This window comes from Meles meles, chromosome 1, assembly GCF_922984935.1.
Source record: "Meles meles chromosome 1, mMelMel3.1 paternal haplotype, whole genome shotgun sequence".
NCBI lineage: Eukaryota > Metazoa > Chordata > Mammalia > Carnivora > Mustelidae > Meles > Meles meles.
This window is the reverse complement of record NC_060066.1, coordinates 25,773,157-25,795,577: the sequence shown is the minus strand read 5'-3', so window position 1 is coordinate 25,795,577 and position 22,421 is coordinate 25,773,157. Positions and strand designations below refer to the sequence as shown.

The window sequence follows — 22,421 nt, the reverse complement described above, 5'->3', positions numbered from 1 at the left end:
GACATTTGAGAATTACTGCAACAGGCAGTTGTGCTGCCTCAAAAACAAAAACAAAAACAAAAAACAAAAAAAATAAAACAAACTAACAAACAAAAAAAACCAAAAAACAAACTTTCCTCAAAAAGTTTAAAATAGAGCTACTCTATGACCCAGCAATCACACTACTGAGTATGTACCCTAAAGATACAAAGGTAGTGATTCGATGGGGCATGTGCACCTGAATGTTTATAGCAGCAATGTCCACAATAGCCAAACTATGGAAAGAACCTAGATGTCCATCAGCAGATGAATGGATAAAGAAGAAGTTACACACACACACACACACACGAATATTAAATGCATTTTGTAAACTATGTTTTCTTATGAAGTATGCAAAAAATGACCAAAAATCCATCTTTAAACTGAGAGTTGTGTAATGAGTACTAAAAATGGGATTTTATAGCAATTATTTCTCTATACAGAAATATAATTTTATCTTATAAAGTATGCATATTCATTGAATAAAAATATTTGATGCTATTTATTATTCCTGTTAAAATATTTGTATTTTATTTTATCTATGTTTATTTTTATGATATTTTTAAAATGAGAACTGTTAAGGGACATAACTATTTTTATAAGGAAAAACTCATCTCAGGTTTAATTTTTTGTGGCATGCCATTGTTCTTATAGTCAAAAATAAACACTAAATTATATTTTTCTAACTTACTACATGTTAGTATGAGGAAATCAAGGTAAGTTTGTAAGAAATTTTTTTTAAAGATTTTATTTATTTATTTGACAGACAGAGATCACAAGTAGGCAGAGAGGCAGGCAGAGAGAGAAGAAGGGAAGCAGGCTCCCTGCTGAGCCAAAATCTGATCCCAGGGTCCTAGGATCATGACCTGAGCCAAAGGCAGAGGCTTTAACCCACTGAGCCACCCAGGTGCCCCTGCAAGAAATTTCTTAACCAAGCTTACAATATATATTCTTGTAAGTTATTAATTACAACAAATTATCACAATATGTGGTCTTTGAATGTATGAAACACACAAAAAATGTGATTTACAACTGGAATCTTAAATTATCACAGTCTCAAACTTCATTCTAATACACATATCAAAATGATAAATTATAGCAATTGACAGAAACAATACGTTTAGTAACATATGTAAAAGAAGGAAATTCAATGTGAAATGAGATTACATACTAAGTTTAATAATTCTATTTCTGGGGAATAAAATACAATCTGCAACATTAACCTTATCTTTTCCGCATGAATCACAAAGATTAAATAGGTCATATATCACTAGTTTTAGCAATTTTTTATCTTCATCTTGATTTTCTTGTTATGCTATATGAGTGATTTTGTATTTTTAAAAATGTTTCATAAACTATTTACTTCACCTAAGTAAAGATTTTAAAGCAAAGAGCATATGCATAAAAGGAAAATAATTTTACATATCATTTATGGCTTTTCTCAAATAAAAAGCTCCAAATTTCATTAAACCTTATTTATTGAAGGTGCATATCAGTGAATGCCACAAATTCTAAGTGGTTAAACATAGACTACATCTGCCTTTTAAGGCATTAACTGGCATTTTAATTCTTGGGAGGTGGGACATGTATTAAATCTTTCCTCACTACTAATAAAATTATTAGATATCTATACATCAGTTGAGTTTAACAAGCTTGTATGAAGTGTTTTCCATGTTCCAGGAGGCATGTTTGCAAAACAAGCAAAATAGATACCATCCCCTTTAGCTACTCATAGCCTATGTGAGCAAAAACATATAAAATGGTAAGATACAGTATTGTCACAAGGTGTGTATGTATCTAAGCACCCATAGAAAAAGATTATCAAGCATTTTGGTCTCAATTCTGAATTCTGTAAGTGACTTTCTGTAAATGATTAAGGCCTGTGCAAAATCTAGAAGAGTAAGAAATGAGTGAGCCAAATACGTATGTACAGGGTGTTCAGAGGAGAAGAGACAGAGATTTACGGTAGAATAGTTTAAATAATATAGTATATATAGAAATTTAATCATTCATGTGCTTATTTCATAAATTAAGGTTACAGGAGAGAAACAACGTTGGGGCACTAACTGTGGAATTTGTGTATGCTACACTGTGCAGAAATGAGAAATGTTTAAATGTCTGACAACCTTTGTGAACTGATAGTACTGTTGAAGCTTTGTTGTGAGTGTAGTGAAAATGATCAGTATCTTCCTGGATAATAGATGTACAAAAACTCAAAAATTAATAAACCTGTACCCCTGGGGATAAAAATACATTAAATGTTTATAAAAAAAAAAAAGGAAAGATGAATACCTAACTTTTGTAGCAACATGGACGGGACTGGAAGTGATTATGCTGAGTGAAATAAGTCAAGCAGAGAGAGTCAAGTATCATATGGTTTCACTTATTTGTGGAGCAGAACAAATGACATGGAGGACATTGGGAGATGGAGAGGAGAAGGAAGTTGAGGGAAATTGGAAGGGGAGGCGAACCATAAGAGACTATGGACTCTGAAAAACAACCTGAGGGTTTTGAAGGGGCGGGGTGGGAGGTTGGGGGAACCAGGTGGTGGGTAATAGGGAGGGCACGTATTGCATGGAGCACTGGGTGTTGTGCAAAAACAATGAATACTTTTACACTGAAAAAATAATAAATTTTAAAAAATTAATAAACCCACTTACATTGTTTATACCTACTTCCATATTCATTGTAATACTATGTCTTTTAACTCTCTTAAGATTATACTTAAGTAAAAGGCTTATTTGTGTCATTCTTTGGATTGGGATTTTGAAAACTTCCAATTGTTTAAAAGGGGAAAAAGATAATTGTGACTTAGCTAGGTCACTGTAGGATTAGGATATTTCTATGTCTAAGTAGGCTGACTCTATGAAACCTGAAAGGTAAAAGATTTGAATTTGAGCAAGAGGAAAATTGTCTTTACATAAATGACATCTATTTTTTTAAAGTAATATCTTTCATTTATTCTTAAAAGTATTTAAGGCAATGATCCATTAACTTCTTTTATTAACTTAACTTACCTTTATTGCTAGCAAACTGTTTAATATATTTGATTTTATTACATAAATTTCTCTTGCTACAATTCAACTTCCTTGTCAGAAGCATAATTAACTTGATCTTAAATTGTAAGCTCTTCATTAAATTTCATGGTACTTCAGTTTAAATTTTTAAAGTGTAGGAATTGGAAATAACCCCTAAAATGAAAATCACTAAAGTCATTTGATGTTCTCAAGGATAAACTTAATAAACATGTGTGACAGTTAAATCAAATAGTAAGTAGTATAAATACTCATTTGTATGTCAACTGTTTAAAAAGAACAAAGAATATATATGTCACCCATAATATATGTAAGACTATTTCAACCTTTATGTTTCATGTTTTAATATACAATATTATCAGTGATTTTTATTTTTATAATACTCTTCTGTACTAAATTCTATATGAACTTATCCATTTAATTATAAATGAAATTATAGTTTATAGTTAGATATAAAATAGGTCTCTGAAATGTATGCAGTTTACATTTGTAAGGAATTTACATATTTTTATGTTAATGTCATTTTTTTGTTAAGTTCTTGCTTATTACATTTTTTCATATAATTTTCTAGGGTGGAAAAAAACCATGTAAAATGTTTAGCACTGTGATTGTCACAAAGAGATAACTCAGTGAATTTTACCTAGTGATAGTAGTCTTACTATCCAAATTTCTGTTTCTGAATTAAAATATGAAAATGACTTAACAGCATGTTTTCTAAAGGTGAAACTTTTAACCCTATAATATACATCAACAATCATTAAGGCACAATAACAACCTCATGTTTGAAGTGAGTTTTTTAAGACTACACTCTAATTTTTAGTTTGTTTCTGATAATTGAATTAGTTCACTGATAGGTGCTGATATATTTCATTGAGATTCTTATAGACATAGAGTAACCCCTTACCATAATAACCCCTTACTATAATACTTATAATAATATTTAGTATGTAAGTGATCCACTATATGCATTCATTATGTTACTTTGTTTTCACAATAAATAATTCCAAAATGGTAAGATACTCTATGGTATATAAGCATATGCTCTTTTACCTATAAAAATGATTAGGCATTTTGAAGTAAAATGTAAAAGAATTCTGGAACATATTAACAAAAACTGGAATATATTATTTTATTTTTATTTTTATTACATATAATGTATTATTTGTTTCGAAGGTGCAGATCTAAATATTTTTGAATTCTGTTTGGCAGATTTAGAAAAGACCTAAGAGTATTTCTCACTCTGTGTTCCATAGAACACAGATCTTACCAGGTTTATCTTGACTGAATTTTGAAAAATGGTTATATGACTATTCAACCTAGTATACATTATTGTTTCTTGAATTTGCTATTTCATAGAACAGTATCTTAGTCATTTATTTTTATTAACATAAAAAAAATGAAACTAAAATTCTGTATAAAAACAAACCTTGGGAAATAGTAACAAGATATTGAGGTGTATGGTAGACAGTAATGAGAAAAGATAAAGATAGATGCAGCTAGATATTAATGGGGAAGTTTTCCACAGAAATTTAACAACTCACAGCTTTGACTTCAAGGAATTTAAATGAAGTGTTTCCGGTAAATGATTAAGAGCTCTTTCTCAAAATTTATTAAACACACCCTACAGATTTTTAAAATAAATGGGCTGAAGTAGGGCAGTAGAAGTTTGTAAGAACTGAGTTCTGTGAAGATCAGAGACTGACTTATATTTATCAATTATTTATTCTTTATTGGACGTACAATTGGAATTGCAATGCATATTCCAGGAGTTTATTCCGTAGTCTGATTCAGGACATATAACTGGGGCAAAGAATTCTATATTTTACATTTTAATAAATTCTCCAGATAATTCTGATGCATGTGTTCCAGTATTGTCAAATTGAAAAACACAGATAGACGCACATATGTTACTAATAGAGATCTCATAAATTCTAATACACAAGGACAAGGTCTTAGGACGCTTTAAAGGATGAAGATGAAAGGTACAGCAAAGAGGATACAGTCAATGGTATTGTACTAGAGTTGTATGGTGACAGATGATAGCTACGCTTTTGATGAGCACAGCACTACTTATAGACTTTGGGGATCACTATGTTGTACACCTAGAATTAATACAACAGTGTGTGTCAACTATACTTCAAACAAAATATAACTAGGAAATGATTATATAGAGGAAAACGTAATGAAAATTAATGAGATTCAGATACTAGAATCAAAAAAAAAAAATGCAGGTATAAATTTAGAGGAAATGTCCAGATTAGTAGATAAATATATTGTATCAGGAGTAGGGCCCAGAGTTGTAATATGAGGTAATTACGAAATGATAACTTGGAACCAAAATCTAGGGATGTGCAGAATGAGCTTTGAAATTTCCAGCTAAGTTTTCTGGACTTCACAATACCATAGTTCCGCCCTATCTGCAGTTTCGCTTTCGGAATCCGCAGTTTCGCTTTCCTCCGCTTCAGTTACCCTGAGTCAACTGTGGTCCCAGAGCAGATCATCCTCCTTCTGACGAATCATCGGAAGTTCAGTTGTAGCCTAACTCTACATCAGAATGCCTTCCTCATTTCCCTCACTTAATCTCCTCACTCCTCACATAGGCATTTTATCATTTTACATCATCACCAGCAGGGTGAGTACAGAATAATTTGAGAGAAAGCATGTTCACAAAACTTTTGTTACAGTATATTTTTATAATTATTCATTTCATTATTGCTGTCAATGTCTTACTATGCTTAATTCTTTTCAAGGTTTATTTACTTTTTGTAGTGTGAGAGAAGGGAAGGGGGCAGAGGGAGAGGGAGAATCCGCAACAGACTCCCCACTGAGCACAGAGAGCCCGCAGAGGTCAGGATCAATCTCACAAACCAAGATTATTACTTGAGCTGAAATCAAGAGTTAAGACACTTAACTGATGGTGCCACCCAAATGCCCCACTATGCCTAATTTAGAAACAAAACTTTATCATAGGTATATACGTATAAGAGAAAATATAGTATCCATAGTTTGGTACTATGCACGATTTCCGGCATCCGCTGAAGGGCTTGTAACATACGTTCTGTGGCTAAGAGGGGACTACTATACACCAGCTGGTCTTGACAAATCATTGGCCATTGTTAAACAAATAAACACTTGCAGCTGTTCCCTCTGTAAAATGTAATGTAGTGTCCCATGGTATGGTAGGGCAAATGAAACCCATCCCCTACTCTCCCCACCCTCTCAACCAAATATCTCCGGAGTCAGTGAATATGTACTGGGACATGGCAAAAAGAACCTTGCAAATGTGATTAAGTGTAAGGAATTTTACACAGGGAGATTAGACTTGATTATCCAGGTGGGTTCAATTTAATCACACAGGCCCTTAAAACCAAGAAATTTCTCTACTCAAAGTCAGAGGTGTGTGGAGGAAGAAGGTAGTAAGTAGAGGAATGCTTCAGAAGGGGAATTCAGAGAGACATTTCAAGTGTGAGAAGAATGCAGTGAACCTCTTGCTGGCTCTCAGACATAGGACCCAAGTACAAGGAAGAGAAAGTCCTTCAAGAGCAATGGGCACAAGTATCTTCCCAGAGCCTTCTGAAGAGAGCACAACCGGCTGACATCTTTATTTCAGCCTTGCAAGAACCTGAACAGAGGAACTAGCAGAGACCACCAGGACTTCTCAGTTCTAGAACCGTGAGTTAATATATTTTTGTTTTAAGATGCTAAATTTGTGTTCATTTGTTACAGTAGAAATAGAAAACTAATGCATGGTAGAAGGTACCATCACAAATCAATGCTTGATGTTCTGTAGCATGAATACTGATTCCCTCAATACTATATGGACACTTAATACCTTATATTTTAAGTCAGGACCTCCCAGACATACATTTAAATGTCATGAAGATCTACAAATCCATTTTTACAGAAACAGAAAAGACAGAAATACAATGTACATGTAGAAAGAATAGAGAGCTTTGAAAATATTTTTGAGTATATTTCATGAAACTTGACAGTCAAGCCAGAAAACATGGCAACATCCTAACTTATCTTCCAAGTTACTACATTTTCAGTGTACTTGGTAGTTATGGAAAGAATAAGCTAACCTAAAATATAATTTATACTTTGATGAACAGAGTACAGGGTTTCTATTAAGGAGCCTTTAATAGAAAATTATTATATTACTAACTCCTTCAATATTGCCAAAATTACACTTAAATTTAAACCTTTGTATTTGTAGTATTTTGAACTATGAATTAAGTTGCCAAGATAAAAATTCTCAACTATTGTGAAAGCACCTTAGAAAAATAATGATTTTTACTAGCACAATGGAGGAAAATAAGTCTTAGAATGCAGCCTGCCCTGCTAGACAAAAGATAGTTCAGAAATGTATTGGATAGAAAATAGTGTTAAAAACTTCTATGATGTGTCATTATTAAGGATATAAAAAAGAGAAAATATTTTTACTCAATTGTTTGTTAAAGGATAGTTTTTCTAGTGAGAAAGCACTAAGATGAAATGTTTGATTTAAAACTTCCCCCACATGCAAACTGTTAACCTTTATACTAAAGCAGTTCTACTTTATATATGCTTTCCAGTGTGCTCTTTAAACATCTTTTATTATGAATTATTATGTGCTTCAAAAAGTAACCACCCCTGCTACTGTATTTGTATCTGTATTTGTGTATCTGTTATGATGATTTTAGATCTGGTGTGATGCATTCTGGTAATATGGTCCGGGCTGGGGTGGGGTCAGGGTGTGAGTTGAAATGTGTTATGTTATTCCTGTAGGTAGAGAGGGGTTCTTCCCTAAAGAAGGTGCAACTTTATAGTCAAATCACATAAAGAAGAAATTTCCAAGTCCATGACCTCCATCTGAAACCTTCAGGATTAGAGTATTTTTAGCATCAGAATTTATAAATAAAAAAAGAACACAGGCAGATTCTGTACGTTTTTAACACCAGAGCCTGAGGTACACCAAATTATTAAATAATATTTGCATAATGAAACACGAGTATCCACACTATGTGGGATAAATAAAAGTCTTTAGTGGCCTTCAGTCAGTTCAGGTCAGGTTTTGATGCCAAATCAGTTTGTTCCACCTTCCAGATAAAACCTTTAGTTTCAAGAGCTTCTTAGTTTTCCTTTCTGTGTTTTAGGGATTATAGATCTGTGGGTCTGGAAAGCCTGATTTAAAATGGAAGATGCAAACTCTTGTCTCTTAATAGACCTTTTCTCTTGACTAACTTGCAGAGAAGAAAGATTACCAGGTTATTTTCTAGCAGAGAGGCAAAACACTGAGGAAAATAGGGTGGAGTCTGTGATGCCTGAATCTTGAATCAGAACTAATTTCCAGTCACTTTGATTTTGTTTGCTTTCGTTAATGTTTAACCCCATAATGGCGTCATGGTCTCATCTCCTAAGAAGATTTAAAGCAAAAATTTTCCTCTCTTCAGGTACACTGCAATGAAACATTAAAGCCTACTCATTTCTAGCATTTTACTATATATTAATGATTATTAAGAAGGTGACTCTCAGGACAGGATTTGAGATAATAGGATAAACTGTATCTTCCTTCCTGGTGATTCTTCTTCCATTTCCATCCTAGAGAATTTTGGTTTGACTGTATTAGACTGGGCAGTGTCCTTTTATATTGCCATCACTTACCTTCATAATATACCTTAAACCCATGTGCGCTAACTGCAAAATCACTGGTCAAACGTAGTGAGAACACGGATTTGGTACTTGTCACTGGCGGTGGCAGATGGAATCCTGTTAACCTAAAAACATAAATGGAATTAATTGTTAGTGTTATAGAGATTTTACCTAATAGAGTTGAAAGAGCATTAAAAGTCCTTTTATCAAATCCCCAAGCTTTGTGTAAGTAGGTGTGTGTGTGTGTGTGTGGATAGGTGGGTGAGTGTAAGGGTTTATAAAGGAATTTATGACATGTGGGTTGAAAATCACTCATCAAAAATAATTACTGTAGGTATATTTAAATGTACAGTTATTTGCATACATATGAATGTATATAACTATTTTTCCTATCTATTACATATATCATCTCTACGAAAATACTGATTAATTTAGACTTTGGGAAGTAAGTTGTGAGAGTATGTATTTTTAGGTGTCTTTTGCTCCTGCCTTTAACAACTGAGTATTCAGAAGATATTTTGTCAAATAAATAATTTTCCTGATAGTATAGAATATATTTACACAGTGGGAACTATTTATTAAAATTTAGTATTAAAGGAAGAGATGTGATCTCAATATGAAATCTTGAAACTGAAAAGTCTACAGATGATGTCATTTTTGTTTTATTAGATCCAAACTTTCAATAAGTTCTATAAAATTTAGCAGTTGCAGATTACTTTTGGGTTACATTGCATTTCTTTAAAGTTTTTATGTATTTATTTTAGAGAGAGAAACTGAGGGAGAAGAGAGAGTGAGCATAGATGGGAGGAGGGGCAGAGGACCAGACTCCCCACTGATCAGGGAGCCAAATGTGGGCTCCAGTCCCAAGACTCCAGGATCATGACCTGAGCCAAAGGCAGGTGCTTAACTGACTGAGCCACCCAGGCACCCCATAATGCATATTTTTATAAAACAAATATTTGTCTGATATTTTGACCATAATTTATTACATATTTTGTAAATAACATTGTATATAGTTACAAGCTTGATTACACGATTCATCTATAATTGTCTAAAGTAGAAAAGAGAAATAAAAATTTTAAAACACATACACAGGATATAATTTTTCTAAAACTAATGAAAATACATATTTTTAATTTTTCTATAAATTGCCTTGTATGTTACTTATTTTCCCATTTTATTATTAATATAAGAATAATAATTAGTAATTTTATGCAATGGAATTATACTACTTTTTATATACTTGCTATTTTTGCCCAACATTGTACATGTAGAACTAATCTACATTGAAATTACCATATATTTCAATGCTAGATAGCAATAATTCTCATTTGTCTCAGGTGTGTTTATTCTCTAAAAATTATTAAGAATCCCCAAAAGGATTTGAGGGCAAGATTTATCAATATTTACCCTATTTAAATTAAAACTGAGAACAGTTTTTTACATATGTGCATTTATGACTTAAAAAATAACCAGGATAAAAAAATAACCAGGATAAGCATATTGCATGTTGACAAATCATATTTTAATTCAAAATAATTACCTTCTCCAAAACAAAAATGACAAGAATGTATTGTATTCTATTTTTGGAAATCTACTTAATATCTGGCCTATTACCAGAAATCAGTTGGATTCTCATATCTACTTCTTTATTCAATATTTTACAATATGTTATTTTGGTTGATGGGTATGAAGAACTCTGTCTACACATATGTAGTTGGAAAAGGGAAAAGAATTCTAATAGATTTTGCAGATTAGTGAGTACTGTTCTTTGTTATGGTGCAAAAACTTTACAGGTTAGTGCAATTAGTGAATTCAAAACATATCAATTAATTTTTATACTCTGTGACTTTAAAATTCATTGTTTCACCTTTTTTTATAATGGGTCCTTTTTTACCCATGCATTTTTTAGCATGTATTAGTAATTTGGAATATATTGGTTCACTGAGTTAGATCTTACAAATGTTGACACATTTTATTATAAAATATTAAAAAATCACATATATTTTTAAAGGTACCAATCTCATTGGAAAAATCTTTAAATTTGGGGAAGCTCTAAGACTTACAGTAATGGATTGAAGTTTTCCAAAATTCTAGTTTTTTACTTGGAAACTCAGATTTCATCATAGACAACAAATTCTGTCAGTTGTTTTCCCTTAAAGTAACAGTTCAGGTTCAGTGTGTGTGTGTGTGTGTCAGAAAAAATGTATAACAAATACCCAAGTTTGACTAAGTATAGTTCATGTTGGTCACTGGAGTAAAAAGACTGTTCTATGAAAAAGTGGCCAGTTCAGCTGACAACTCAGTTATGCAACCGTTTTTCCTTGGAACAACCATCATGTTTTGGTAGGCATAAGAAGGTTTTTTGGCTTTTGTTTTTGTTTTCTTTTTTTTTTTTCTTTTTTGCATCCTTTCAATTTGTTACATAGGTCATTTAAAAGAGGGGTATTATAGAGTAGACATTTAATGAAATAATTATAGCTTGAACACGAATGTTCTTAAGTACAATTTTTTTTCCACACTGAAAGTGTGTGGTGGTAAAGAAAACAATGACTAATGACTATTTGTACAGTTTGAGGTCACTAATTGCGATGTTTTCATGCACCACCAGTTTTACCCACCATTATTTCTGTACCATGAGGGCAAATGTCAACACAGTGAAAACAGTGTGAATAATGTCTCAGTATTATTATGGGAACAGTTTTGATCTTGTGGACCCCCTAAAAATGTCTCAGGACTTCAAGCATCCATGTATCACATTTTGAGAACCCGTGCTATATAGGAATCTATTGCAATACACACACCACCCTAAATTTATATGTTCTACTGTTGATGGACATTCGAGTTGTTTATAATTTGCAAAAGTTCTTGCAAAAGTTCACTTGTACACACTTATCTGGCAGTTCCTCTAGGGTTTATAAACATTTAAAGCTTTAAATTTTCTTCTTTTTCTGCGTAAGCTACATGATTTCCTATTTGGTTCATGGTCAGAGTATCCCCTAACTTATAAACCTATGAGTTGCTTTAGCTATGTCTTCTTACCAATGTATTTCTCATTTACATTGCAATTAGATAACATTTTCTGTATGAATTTAATCCTTTGAAATTATTGACATTTGCTTTATGGGTCCAATATTGTAATTTTTTTCTTATGTGTTTAGTTTTCTTATAAAGAAAAGCCCATTGTTTTTCTATTCCTAATCCAAATTACCAGGAATTTAATACCCATTATTAATTATCTCATATTTACATGGGTCTTGGTAGAGCGTAGCTCAACTGGTTTTCTGGTTTGAGCCTCATGAAGCTGAAATCAAGGTGTTAGCTGAGCTACATTGCTTCTAGAACTTTGGGAGCAGACTTTGCTTTCACTTCCAAATTTATAAGGCTGTTGTCAGAATTAAATTCCGTGCAGTTGTAGGAGTAAGGTTCCTGTTTCCTTGCTGACTGTTGACTTGAGGTCATTCTCAGGTTTCAGAGATTGCTTGCATTTCTCAGTTTGAGACCTTCCTTCATCCTCAGAGTCAGCAATAGTAGTCCAAGTTCTCATTCTGTAATTCTCTTTGGTCTTTCCCTCTACCTCATCCTTCTGCTGCTGCCTCTTCTGCCTCCAGATGGAGAGAGTTCTCAACTTTTACATGCTCATGTAATTAAATTGTGTTCAAATTGATAATTCAGATATCTTCTATTATAACATCTGTCTCAATTCCATTTGCCAAGTTATTTTTGCCATGTGATATATTCACAAGTTCTTAGAGAACCATAATTCTGGGATCATTCTGGCTCCTGTAATGGGTATTTATCACTGGCTAGGAACAGCATTCAGTATATCTTTTAAGCAAGTTTGTTAATCATGTTCCAGTGTTCTCTGTGTTAACTATATTTTTTAAATCTGATCTACTAGTTACTGAAAGAGATATGCTAAAATCTCACAAGAGGATTGTAGATTTTTATATTTTTTCCTTGTAGTTATGTCCATTTTAAAATATACTTGGGGGCTACATTAATAGGTGCATACAAGTTTAATTCTTATATTTCCTGGCAAATTGAACATTTTATTCTTTATGAAGTGCTACTATATTTTGTTTTTTTGGCAGGGGCTGTGCAGAAGGAGAGGAAGAGAGAATTGCTTAAGCAGGTTCCATGCCCAGCACAGAGCTTGATGCAGGGCTCAATCTCACAACTCTTAAATCATGACCTGAGCCACAATCAAGAGTCAGATGCTTAACTGACTAAGCCACCCAGGCACCCCTAATCTATGTCTAATAATGATTTGATTTTAAACTTTATCTTATCTGGCAATAATAAATCTAAAACTTAATTCATTAGAATTAGTCTAGAACATCTTTTAACTTTCAACTTTTGGGTATCCTTATTTTTAATAATATGTCACTTATGACCAGAATATACTAGGATATGTTTTTATATACATAAAATGTTATATTTATATAAATTAATTATATAATAGTTTTTATTTATAAATATGTCCAATAAACTATGAGTTACACCCAATAGACTACAGTGTAGTGTAAACACAGTTTTTTAAAAATATTTTATTTATTTATTTTGCAGAGAAAGAGAACACACAAGCGGGGGACAGCAGAGAGAGAGAGAGAGAAGCAGGCTCTCTGCTGAGTAGGGATCCCAGTATGGGGCTCAATCCCAGAATCCTGGGATCCTGACTGCCATCCAGGTGCCCCTTTTATATGCACAGCTTTTAAATGCCCTGGAAAACAAAACAAAACAAAAAAGGATTGACTTGCTTTATAGCAATATTCACTTTATTTCAGTGTTTTGTAACTAAACCTTCAATGTTTCTAAGGTATGTTTTTTCTTTGTAACACTTCATTGATATTTTAATATTTATGTGTGATCATCTGTTAAGCATCTCTCTTCTCTTTCAGACACTAACCTTTGTGAAGTCCTTGGAACTCACTAGTTTATGATCAGTGCTTTCATGCAGTACGTATCATGTAAGAGGTCCCTTAATAAATAGCTGTTAATTTGATGAATTAGGATAGGTGGTAGGAGAACATGAATGCATCAGAACACTTTCTTTTTCAAACAGTGTAACAGTGTTCTCAAGAATCATAAGAATGTAAGGGTGCCTCAATTGTTAAGAAAATTCCGATAGTCTATATAGAAACTCTTCTTTAGAATGATTTAGTTTTCACCATAATATTAACCTCAAAAGTTAAAGGAAGATCATATATCTTACGCACTTCTATTTGAAGTATGTTTCAGGATATAACTATATAGTTTTAAAACTGATTTTTCATGTAAAACTAGTATGATTTTTATTTTAATATGAATTACCAATTATAATATTTAAATATATTTGTATTGCTCTTAAAATTAACATGTTTTTAAGGTAATCTAAAACCATAATATTTTATGGATAAGCATTATCTTTTCCCGTAGAATAATTTGTACTGATTTGGGTACTTGTGAATTTTGGTGTTTTGCATATATTGATTGGTAAATTAATAAATTATCACTTATATTTCCTCATATTGATATATGATAAAATTGTATAGTGAATGACATTTTATATTCCTTTGAAAAGACTACTAGAGTGTAACTCTATTTTCTCTGACTTACAACTGAAGAAATCACAGTTCAGAAATGATTAATAAATAGTTTAAATTCATACTGCTGGTAGGCAGTGAAAGAAAGATACAAAGTCATAACTTCTCATTCCAATCTATTTCTTTTCCCATGATGATTTTTCCCATAAGGAAAGTGATTTTTTCCATGAGGGCAGGATGCATATTTAATTTATCTTTGTTTCTCCGCAATGCCCATATAAATTTCTAAACAGATATTTGGAAAAGATAAGAACATAATTTTACTCACGTGATGGCTTTATGTAGTTGAAACTGGTAAAAACTGTGTTACAGTTTTAAAGTCATTAAATTAAGCACCAGGAAGGTAGTGTAGAACCACCATCCGTACTTGCTGGTGCATTTATAGCAAATATCACTAGTAGTTAGCAAAGAAATTTCCCTAGAAATTTCCCTAGTGGGTAAGCTAAGTAATATCAAAAATATCAAGGGGTCAACAAATATCAGGGGAAAATCCTTGAATCGTGCAATGTAAATTTCCTTCAGATATCATTTCTTTAATAAAAGTTAAAAATTGAGGAAAATTGGCTGAGGGTTGAAATGTAATAATTTTAAGTAGTGACTTTGTTTTATGCAATCACAATAATCAACATTTTCTTTCACCACAAATGTAGCATATAAATGCATATAAGCTCAGATTAAAGGATAAGCATTACCTCTTAAGACACTTAGCTTCATGAAATATTTATAACATTTCCTTTTCTTTTCACATTTCACTGTCATCTGGTGAATATTTGTCATGGACCAGGGCTAGTTAGATTACAGCCATTTTTAAAATTTCATTTTTAGATTCTCTCATGTGACAGAATGGCATATGTGTTGGTTATTTTTGTATTACAATTAATAGTTTCCAATTTATAGCTTCTGTTCTCCCTTCCCACTAATCACATATATACCTCAATTATATTTTAGCATTATATTATTTACTAGGCAAAGCATTTCTCAGAGGCCGTTGTATGTTTTAAAAACCACGCACTTCAGATGAGTGATCCTGTTACATCTCATGGCCCCTTGTAGGTGAAAGCATTCTTTAAGCATTTCCTCTTACAAAGATTCAGGGCATGGATGATGTTTAACCTGTAATAAGTAACTGGTTACTTATTAAATAACAAACTTATAACTTTGTATCAATGACTAATATGAAAAATACTAAAATAATCATTTGGTAATTAATGTAAAATTGAAATTGAAATTACAAGAAAGTCACTTATAATGCCAGTGGGTATGCTCTTAAATAAGAGGCTGTTTATTTAAGAATTTCAAAAAAAAAATAATGGCAATTAATAGGCCATTTTACAGCTTAATGTAATGGAAACCCTTAAAACATCAAGGTTGGTAGATAGAGTGATACCTGTCTCATTACATAAATAAGTTTCAGTTTTAACAGTGAGATGTTATTTCTAACATTTTAAACCTGTGTGTGTGTGTTTGTGTGTGTGTGTGTGCGTGCTTAATGTCCCTATTGGTCAATTACAGTATTTTAAACTTTCTATATCAAAGAATAAATGTAAAAAACATATCTTTAAGTTAAAATGCTATTAGGATATTCCTGCTTATAATGAGATTGTGTGGAAACAGACATGGGGATTGGAAAAAGACAAAAAGAGATAAGTTTTATTTTAAAACAAAAAATGGTAACATTACCCCAAATACCAGGAATCTGTGATGGTTAAATAAGGGAATTCATGTGGAATGGCCTGGCATATTTTCTGGGAATCTAAGAAAAGCCACTGTTAGTTTCATTAGCATTATGACTCAAAATCTACTGCCCTTTCATTTGCATTCTGTGTCATGCTATGGCTAAGATAAGTTATATTATAGCATCAGCATTATCATGGTGATTTCTCATTACTCACAGTCAGAAATTTGATATGAATTATCTTACAATTTTACTTTGGTTATACAATTCTTAAAAATGGTCCAGGTGATATACAGGGAATTCTTTGCTGAAGTGAACTGTTAATCTATTTAATTTCAAAATGAATGGGAAAACCACAGGAACAAATACATATTTAAAGTAATGACTGTTCTGTGAGATTAAATCATGCATATCCTATTGATATTGGGGTACATGAAGCACAGCACAATAATTCATGGTTATGTCAAGATGTCACTAATTGTAATATCAAAGGAAAAGATGGCTGTGGCAATATTTGAATAATTATATCATCTGTTAGGAATAAATGAGCTGCAACTTCTCTCAAATATAAAATTCCTGAAAAAGGCATCTTGTGTGAAAAAGGCAAATACCTGGGAACATGTGCCTAGGTATAGATCGAGATACAGAAATGAATATAGATACTGATATACATATGGATATGGTAGGAATTGGGGTAGATATGAATATGACTATGAATACATTAAAGATAACTAGAAAGGTAGTTGACTAGTATTCATCTCCACTCTTTTATATTCTTTCCACTGTATTGAAGTACTTATAAATCTTGGAATTATGCTAGCCAGAATACATCTCTTGCCAACATCGTTCTCTATTAGATTTTGCCACTTCCGTAAGATTTGGAATGTGAATTAAAAGTGTTAAGTTATTATGTCTTGGCAGGTAGGTTCATGGGCTTTAGCAGGTGTTAGAGGTGAGATTTTTCTGTCACCTTACCAGAATTATTCTTGAAAGCAGTTGTTTTGATGTTACAAACAATTGAGCTCATAACTGAGGTTTTCCTACAGTTTCTCCAAATGTCTGATTTCCTGAAAGCTAGCGAATGTTCTCCATAACCTTCATTCCTCAACCTTAAATTCATTATCCTTGTTATTAAGTATTTTCTTTTTTGTTATTAAATATTTTCTTGCTTTAAGTATTTCAGGTTCTTTTCCCTTATTTTCTTAACCCGAGATGCACAAATATTATAAAACCACTATTCCAGGGAGAAAACTTTTTCTTCCCTCAAAAACGTGGTATGGGGGGCGCCTGGGTGGCTCAGTGGGTTAAAGCCTCTGCCTTAGGCTCAGGTCATGATCCCAGGGTTCTGGGATCGAGCCCCACATCTGGCTCTCTGCTCTGCAGGGAGCCTGCTTCCTCCTCTCTCTCTGCCTGCCTCTCTGCATACTTGTGATCTCTGTCTGTCAAATAAATAAATAAAATCTTAAAAAAAAAAAACGTGGTATGAGAATGTTATCAATTCACTGTACTTAGAATTACTCCATTTATATAAAACTTATTCTTACACCAGTTGGAATGGCTAAAATTAACAAGACAGGGAACAACAAATATTGGCAAAGATGTAGAGAAAGGGGAACCCTCTTATACCATTGGTGGGAATGCAAGCTGGTATAGCCACTCTGGAAAACAGTGTGGAAGTTCCTCAGGACATTAAAAATAAAGTTACCCTATGACCCAGCTTTGGCACCACTGGGTACTTACTGCAAATATACAGATGTACTGAAACAAAGGGGCACCTGTACCCCAATGTTCATAGCAGCAATGTCCACAATAGCCAAACTGTGGAAGGAGCTGAGATATCCTTCAGCAGATGAATGTATTACTCAGCCATCAGAAGGACGCATACCTATCATTTGCATCAACATGGTTGGAACTGGAGGGGGTTATGCTCAATGAAATAAGTCAGTCAGAGAAATTCAATTATCATATATGGTTTCACTCATATGTGGAACATAAAGAATAGTGCAGAGGGCGATAGGGGTTGGGGGGAACTGAATGGGAAGAAATCAGTGAGGGAGACAAACCATGAGAAACTCTGGACTCTGGGAAACAAAATGAGGGCTGTGGAAAGAGGTGGGTGGGGGTATGGGGTAAATGGGTGATGGGCATTAAAGAGGGCATGTGATATGATGAGCAATGGGTATTATACTGAACTAATGAATCATTGAACATTATATCAAAAACTAATGATGTGCTATGCCTTGGCTAATTGAATTTCAATTTAAAAAAATCTGAAATTAAAATAATAAAAACAATAATAACATAAACTCATTTTTTCCAGTGACTTTGGAGTTTCATCTTCAGAATCAACATTTTATCCAGGACCTAGGCACTAAATTACTAGAAACTTTCTTCAAAATTCAGCATTTTCAATTTTGTCTGTATCTTGTGCAAATATTGCCAAACTTTTATAATGTCCTTTCTTTCTGATTTTATTTTATTCTACTTTATTTTGTTTCATTTTTTGATTCATTGAACTGTTTGTCTTTAAAACTATAAATCACAATAATTCCAAAGACAGTGTAGTTGAACCACTGAAAACACTTGAAGTACAGTGCAGTTATGGTGGGCAATTAATGAATGCCACAGACTTCAATCTATTTTATAGCATCCCCACCTTGCATCATCACCTGCAATTATTAATGAGTGTGTTATTTCCAAATTTGGGGTTTTAAGAAGTGTTGAATTTATGACCGTAAGCTTGGATTCTAGAGTATACAATTGGAAAACCATGTTCTATTGCTTCTCAGCAATTTGAGCTAGGCACTGTGCTAAATGCTATTTTTACCATTATTATCTTTGTGATAAACCTATCCATTCCTCATCTCATTAGCATAAAGACATTAAATGATAACTCTGGTGCTGGACTTCCTGGAGTAAACCTCAGTGTTGCCATTTGTTTTTGTGTGACATTGGGCAGATTACTTCTCTCCCCATCTGTCTTCTCACTGACAAAATGTTAATGAATATAGTTCCTACCCCTAAAGTTTTTGAAAGTTTTGAATAAGTTAATACAGCTACATCACTTGGAACAATATCTGGCATTTAGGAGGTATTTGCTACTATTGCTATTCACTCCTGGTAATAGATGTGAGAATTAGAAAGTTTTTCATAACCAATCAGGATTTTTTTCCTGTAGCACCCAACTATTGATGCTTACAATAGACTTGGATTATGTAGCTGAGTGTAATTCTTCAAGTGTATTGTATTATGCTTTTCTAAGTTGGGTTTTTCCCCCTCCAAGTTTAGTATTCTTAGGGCTTTTATTTGGGGTAGTAAATTAATAAAGACCAAATATATGCTGTAAGTTAGTGAAGGCCAATTATATGCTGTTTGCTTAAGGTAAATGTAAGGCAGAGCTATGAACAAGAAAGAGATGAGAACATTTATTATATCCACAATCATTGATAAATCTTTCCAATTAGGAAGAAGGAAGGAGAGAAAAAGGAGCAACAGAGGAAGAGATGGGATGAGATCATTTGTGTCTTCAGAAACATTTAATTCTTGACATTGACTGAAGTGATTTCCCCATAACTGCTACCTTTTTTGTGGTACATTCCAAAGACCTCTAATGGGCAGGATTATACACACCTTATCATATGAATTTTACTGTATTTCTTACAGTCCTCTACATTCACTATTTTAAAAAAAGACTTTACAAATATATTTTGTCTTTTTCCATATTGACAATTGTTTGATTCACTTATCCAATACACATAGATAAGAGTTTAACTTCTGTTTCCCAGAAAGATATTATTGATTATCTCTCAGTTTAGCAAAACACAAAAATTATATGACATGTTATTTATCTATAAAATATGGGTGTAATAGAAGTATGGTATTTCGTTTGTCCATTTTTTCCAGACACTAAAGCATTTATTCTTAAAAGAGAAATGACCACCCAGTTAACCAATGTCCCTACAGGGATATATAATATAGAAATATGTGTTCTGTATTCTTTTTGATACACTCCAATGATGAAGACAAATTAAAATTTTATTTAACCTAAAATGATTATAGAAAAAACTTTGAGACTCTATACTATTCATCAGTTTTATGCACTTAGATATAGCATTAAATTGTACACAAAGTAAATAAAGCATTGCAATTGGGGAATTTTTTCTTTTTTTTTAAGATTTTATTTATTTGACAGAGATCACAAGTAGGCACAGAGGTAGTTAGAGAGAGAGGAAGGGAGCCTGATGGGGGGGCTCGATCCCAGGACCCTGGGATCATGCATGACCTGAGCCAAAGGCAAAGGCTTTAACCCAGTGAGCCACCCAGGCTTCCCTGTAGTTGAGGGTGGGGGCGTTAAATAAAGCTTTATGAGTAATGATTAAAGATGTTTTGATAAAGATACTATACAATTTAACCTAGATATCCTAAAACTTAGAAAACTAGGGGCTCTTTTTCGGAATGGTTTCTGTTTTTAAATTAGTATTTTGGGGGCGCCTGAAGGGCTCAGTTGTTAAGCATTTGCCTTTGGCTCAGGTCTTGATCCCAGAGTCCAGGGATAGATAGAGCCCCGCATCAGGTTCCCTGGTCAGCAGGAAGTCTGCTTCTCCCTCTCCCACACCCCTGCAGATGTTCCCTCTCTCGATGTGTCTCTCTTTGTCAAATAAATAAATAAAATATTTTTTAAAAATGAAGAAATAAAATAAATCATTATTTTGTTTTCAAAGGTATCAAATAGAAGCAATTGAGAATATAACAAAATGTACATAAATATTAATTTTACACATTGTGTTCAATATCACTTTCTTATAAATTTTCACAACTGTCTTTGAGATGATTATCTTTCTCTCTCTCTCTCTCTCTCTCTATATATATATACATATATACACACAACTGGTGAATGACATAGCCTTTTGAAAAGTTTCTATAATGATTTTAAGCTAAATAAAATTATAATCTGTCTTCATTGGAATACATCATAAAGAAAATATTAATATGAGATTGCACTGACATAGAACATATATGCAGTTATTTCTCTACCTAATTAATTAGTGTATTTGGACATAATTTATGAACTAATTAAGTGTTATCAAATAATAATTTCATGTCAAATGCAAAATCATTCAGTCCATTAATCAGTTATTTTAAAATAATCATAATTCAGACCTAAACACTTTGAATCAGACAAATGTTTTAAATTAAATATTAAATTATGTCTATATTGTTATGGACTGTTTTACTGTATATAAGGTATTTTTAATAACTTTTACAGTATCAAAACAATTATAAAATTTTATACTTCATAACACTGAAGATGATTAAATCCAGTAAACATTAGCAAATATAATCAGGAAATGGTATAAATATTGTTTTATTTTAGAAATAATGTCTTTATGTGTCTTGATGTTCCATGTTCAATATTCTAGGCACTCTTAATTAAACTCTACATTGAACATGGACCTTGAACTTACAATGCCATGATCAAGAGTTGAATGCTCTACCGACTCAGCCCAATATCCTGGGCCTTCCTGAATGATATTTACTAACATGGAAAATAACAATTAATGATATTTTAATAAACTAACAAATATATATAATTTAGTTGTAATAAAAATGGAAACATGATTTGAAATTGCACTAGATATTCCCCCTATGTCTTCTGTCTACTTCTTTTAAGCATAAAAGTGTCCTGTAGCATGTGTTTTTTTTTCTGTTATCAGTAAGTTAATGGTATAATATTAAAATTGATTACAACAAAGTAACACCAGAATATTTCAATCATTTAACATTTCCTTGATAATTATGAGAGGAACTCATTGGGACAATTGAAGTATTTTATTTTTAACATTAATTGAAAGGGACTGAGAATCATTCCTTTTGTTTTTTTTAAGATTTATTTATTTGGGACTTCTAGGTGGCTCAGTTGCTTAAGCGTCTGCTGTCAGCTTAGGTCATGATCTGAGGGTCCTGGGAATGAGTCCCAAATCGGGCTCCTTAATGGCAGGGAGACTGCTTCTCCCTCTGCCTGTCACTGTCCCTGCTTGTGTGTGCTCTCTCTCACTCCCTCTCCCTCTGAAAAATAAATAAATAAATAATCATTAGAGACTTATTTATTTTAGACAGAGCAAGCTCAGCAAGCACAAGTGGGAAGGGGAGGCCAAGAGAGAGAGTCTCAAGCAGACTCCCTGCTGAGTGGGGGCCCTCATGTGGTGTCGATTGCACAACCCATGAAATCATGACTTGAGCCAAAATCATGAGTCTGAAGCTTAACTGACAGCCGCTCAGGTGCCCCAGAGTCACATTCCTTTAAAGTTAATGAGGTTTCCATGTGAGAAGTTAAACTAAGGTAATCATTGATCCTACATGGAAGAAATAAAAATTATTTTTAGTTATTTCTATAGGGCTAATATGTCAATAATTTTTGTTTCTAATTTGGGTCTCTCTTGAGAACATCCTGTTAACAATTACACTGTGAAAATAAGC

General features: G+C 32.8%; 1 protein-coding gene across 2 annotated transcripts in view; it reads right to left on the bottom strand.

The window, feature by feature from the left end:
- The window catches only part of CSMD3 (CUB and Sushi multiple domains 3), a 1,273,428-nt gene that overhangs the window by 1,078,964 nt on the left and 172,043 nt on the right, over window positions 1-22,421 (bottom strand). For both annotated transcript variants that reach the window (XM_046025880.1, XM_046025873.1), the window contains exon 3: window positions 8,697-8,809. In XM_046025880.1, coding sequence (XP_045881836.1) covers window positions 8,697-8,809 — 113 coding nt within the window. The remainder of the gene's footprint in view (window positions 1-8,696; window positions 8,810-22,421) is intronic.